Source organism: Silene latifolia, unplaced genomic scaffold, assembly GCF_048544455.1.
Source record: "Silene latifolia isolate original U9 population unplaced genomic scaffold, ASM4854445v1 scaffold_20.1, whole genome shotgun sequence".
Lineage (NCBI taxonomy): Eukaryota > Viridiplantae > Streptophyta > Magnoliopsida > Caryophyllales > Caryophyllaceae > Silene > Silene latifolia.
The window spans coordinates 2,656,141-2,660,461 of NW_027413163.1; the positions used below are offsets into that span (position 1 = coordinate 2,656,141).

General features: G+C 38.7%; 1 protein-coding gene across 1 annotated transcript; it reads right to left on the reverse strand.

Moving 5' to 3' along the window:
* Positions 1–533: 533 nt before the first annotated feature.
* Positions 534–3,427, reverse strand: LOC141638550 (spermidine hydroxycinnamoyl transferase-like). Its single transcript, XM_074447961.1, has 2 exons — positions 2,398–3,427; positions 534–988 (listed from the first exon to the last, which is right to left on the reverse strand). The coding sequence occupies exons 1-2, from the start codon at positions 3,318–3,320 to the stop codon at positions 535–537; spliced, it is 1,377 nt and encodes a 458-aa protein (XP_074304062.1). The 5' UTR covers positions 3,321–3,427; the 3' UTR covers position 534.
* Between the last annotated feature and the right edge of the window lie 894 nt (positions 3,428–4,321).

Sequence of the window (4,321 nt, forward strand, 5' to 3'; positions counted from 1 at the left end):
AAAAGTCTTACAATAGTTAAGAAAGGGTTAATTAAGAAGGAAACCTGCTAATTAGTGACATTCACCTGTTATAACAAGCTACCATGATGCCGGGTGCAAACTAAATTAAATGATAGTAAAGATAAGATTAATATGGGATAATCAATAAGATGGATTAAATGGGGAAGGAGAGGCTTAGGTTGGATTACTGACATTAAATAACCCAAAAATATATTATAAATAGTAAATACATGAGGTAAGAGAAAATCAAACATAGTTAATTTCATAAATAGTAAATAAAAATAGTAAATAAAAATAGCCGGACAGGACGGGCACCAAGCTAATGATTACAATAAAACAGTGAAAACATTAACTGAAAAGAAAAAAATGCAAACTTGATGAAACACTAGTGCGTACTACCCGTTACTGATTTTCAATACAAGACGATCAAATTTATGTTATACATTATTCCTTTGTAAGGTTTACGGGTAAAACATATCCAAATAAAATGAGACTTCAAAATCATCTTCCATCCATTACTGGTTATTTTAGAAGTCATTCTGCATCACCGTGGATGCAGAAATCAATAAATTTGGAAGAGTTGTCGTTAGCTTGCAACCATGTTGCAAGTTTGACAGACCCATCCCATCTGTAATGAGGTAATACGAGAGTGTTTCTATAGTCGCTAAGGCCAGTGGGAGGCCCTGCATAGACTTCTTTTCCCCAACCGAAGTCTAGGCCTTGTGCAAGAAGGTTCAACGAACTAGTAACCCACATATCGGGGCTACTTTGTGCAGAATTCCCTACCAAGTCTCCTCGGTCCTCCATGTACTGGAGTTTGCTCAGATTTTCTTCTTTGCCGAGGGATTCAATGGTTCCTTTGATATACTCGCTACTCATTTGTTCAACTGCTTCCCTCACTTTGCTGCAAGCATAGCTTAGAGGCATTGAAAGGAGCTCTCCTGCACGGCTACGTGCTGTTACTGGAATTATAGCATTGCCAAAGTAGCTGCATCATACATAAATTTAAATCACTCATACATAGAAAGTACATATATATATATATATATATATGATTCCCATAGACTCCAAAGTACTCCCTCCATTCCACTTTTACTGTCCTCCTTTTCGCCAAATTTCATTCCAAATTAATTCTTCTCTTTTTAAATTTAGTACTCTCTCTCATTCACTATAATGTTCCCTCTTTTCCGAAATGGATTATTTAAGTAATGTTCCTCTATCACAAATCTCACACAACTCTTTTACTCTAATTTTATTACTTTTTTAGGCCTTGTTTGGATAGAAAAAAAGGGGAGGGGGAAGGAGGGAAGAGAAAGGAAGGGGAGGGGAGGGAAGGGAGAATGGAGGAGATGATTTTCCCTCCAAATCTTGCCTCTGTTGGTGGGGAAATAATTTGCCTTGTAGGAGGAAAATGGAGGGATCCAATTTCCCTTCCCTCCAAATCCCTCTACCTTCATCTTGCTAACCAAACAATGAATTTCTCATCCTTTCAATTCCCTCACCTCCATTTCCCTCCAAATCCCTCAATCCAAACACACCCTTAGGGTCCGTTTGGATACAATTTTAGGAGGGAAGGGGAGGGGAGGAGTGAGGGGAGGTGAAGGGAGGGGAGGGAAGAGGAGGGCAAATGGGATGTGGGTGTTTGGATAACAAAAATTATGAAGGGAAATGGAAGGGGATGAAGGAGGGAGATGAAGAATGGATGGAGGATTGAAGGATGTTAGTGGTATAATTATAGTCCAAATAATATTTTCTTTCCAAATCTTGCCACCCTTGGAAAGATTATAAGTTTGTTGTATAGGAGGGAAAATATGTCCTCTCATTTCTCTCCCCTTCCATTTCCTTTCTCCATTATTCTTTATCCAAACAAAGGAAATTAAATCTCTCCCTTTCCCTCCCCTCCCCTTCTCTCCAATTCCTTCAATCCAAACGGACCCTTAATGTTTTGGCCCCACAATTCTTTGTTTAACTCCTAATTATTCATTTATCTCTCCTATTATCAAACCCACCAAACCCTTTCCTTCTTTTTTTATAGTTTTCCTAAAATATTGTGCCTATATAATATGGGAACATTATACTGAATAAGAGGGAGTATACTACATTAAGTGAACTACCAATATTGCCCCTAATATTTTTAACTACCACTCTCCTCGTCAAAATGACATTGTCCCCCATTATTCAAGGTTAAAATGATAGAGTTGTAAATTTACCCATATTTCATAAATCTTTCTGAAATGGAAAGTAGAACAATAAAAGGGAAATGAAAGGCTAACATTTTCAGAGGCTATTTGATGCAAATTTTTGGAACAATGGTTAATTTAGGTAATCTGCAAGCAGCCTTTACTCTTATGCTAAGGCAAGAATGAAGCTATGCAGCAGATAGAATAAATAACTTACCTGGATGGCAAGGGAGGATCGAGACGACTGCGAGCATCAGCAATAACATACAAGGTCATCATTTGGTGAGGGTCCAGCTCACGCGCTAAGGTCATACATCTCCATAAATGAGCTGTAATAACCTCAAATCGACTGTACTTACGACAATGTGTTTCCGCTACATGATCTCGATTAGCAACCTTCTTTAGGATCTCAATCCGATCTCCTGTCAACAGTACAAAGGTTGGAGAAAGCCGTTGGGTCTTCTCATTTAGCGCATCATCATCATCATCACCATCATCAACCACTTGTGAAAATGAAACAAGTGGGTCTACCTTTGCAGGCTTATATTTTAAGGCTAGACGGTCCATGTATGGTGCTACCTCAAGTGGCTCGCCTCGAGCAAAGCGACCCCACTCCTTGATGAAATGGAATAAACTCCTTCCGTCCATAAGGACGTGAGAGAAATGAATAGCAACACAAATGCCACCACAACCAAATGCCGTGGCTTGCACACAAAGCAAAGGAAGTTGTTGGATTGGCGAGTTTGCATAATCAATGTGAGGTATAAGATCTCTGAACATTGATGTTGAACTTTCAACAAAATCACCGAAATCGCTGATATTATCGGTTGATTCAGCTTCTATAAGCTCTGCGCCCATGGCCTTGCAATCCAGTTCAAGTCGGCTGCCTTCAATCCAGCTTAACCGACCAGCCAATGGATAGAACGGGACCAATACCCGGCTCAGAGAGTCTTTCAAAGTATTGATCACTTTGTTTTTCAATGGGTCGACCCAATCTTCGTGACTAGGTCGATCATAGAAATACAACACAGATGTATGGCTAATCACTCCGACTTGATCTAAATCTGATAAGGGGAGTATGCCTTCCCTTGTTGGCTCAGCCGGCAATACCACATGCGTGGCTTTCAATGTCACTCCCATTTCCTTTTTCTTTTTCTTGTGTTTTTTTTTTTTAAAAACCTTTTTATTCTCTTTGAGGATACTGCAGTGCCAACCCTTCTTTTCTCTCTATATATATATACTAGTACAAGACTAATGCTGACAGACATTAAGGGTGATAGATCATCTTGCTTGTGAGTTGTGACCTCTGAAAGCCCTCTCCCACTTATTTTTGTGAGAGGTCACAAGTTTGTGATAAAATAGTGCGGTTACAATGAGAATTTGTGTAATTAAGGGTGTGGTCACTTCTGTTTGTCATGTGGTCTATATTATATGGAAAGGTGGAAAAATAGTGCAGTCACAAATGAGAATTTGTGCAAAAGTGGAAAAATAGCTCCCTATATACACCCTCTCTCCTTATATGGGTATCCTCATTGTTGCACCAACCTTCCCATTATTTGAGGCTCTACTGTTTTTGGGGAAGGTCCCCAAAAAAAGTAAGACAATTTGTGTTACTTTTGGGGAGGTTCCCCAATGTTTGTGTGAGAATTGAGGAGCTTCATTGTTGCATAAATGTAGTTATGAAATGGAAAAGGTAAATAAAAAAGTTATTAGAGAAAATATGGGGAGTCTCATATTTGCGGATGCTCTTACTACTACTGTTGTAGGATTGTCGGGGTAGATTAATTAACGACTACATCTAATTTCATTCATTTCTTAAATTTCCATCATTCTTATGTTCGGCAGGGTAGAAATGAAATGTATCTAAGGGCTAATCGGATACACTACTAAAGTCTAAAACATACGTTACATTGGTTAACAAAAAAATTCAACGTGTGGCAGACATTCCTTTTTATCGAGACCATTATTTACTATTTTATTGCTCTTATATATGATCAATACGAAAACCAAAAAATATAACATGAGAAGAAAAGTGCGCTTTAAAAAACACAAAAATATCGGAGAGACGGTCTCTCAAGAGCGTTACTGAGAGACCTCTCACATGATGGGATGGGGACCCACTGAATATTTTTTGTTTTGCT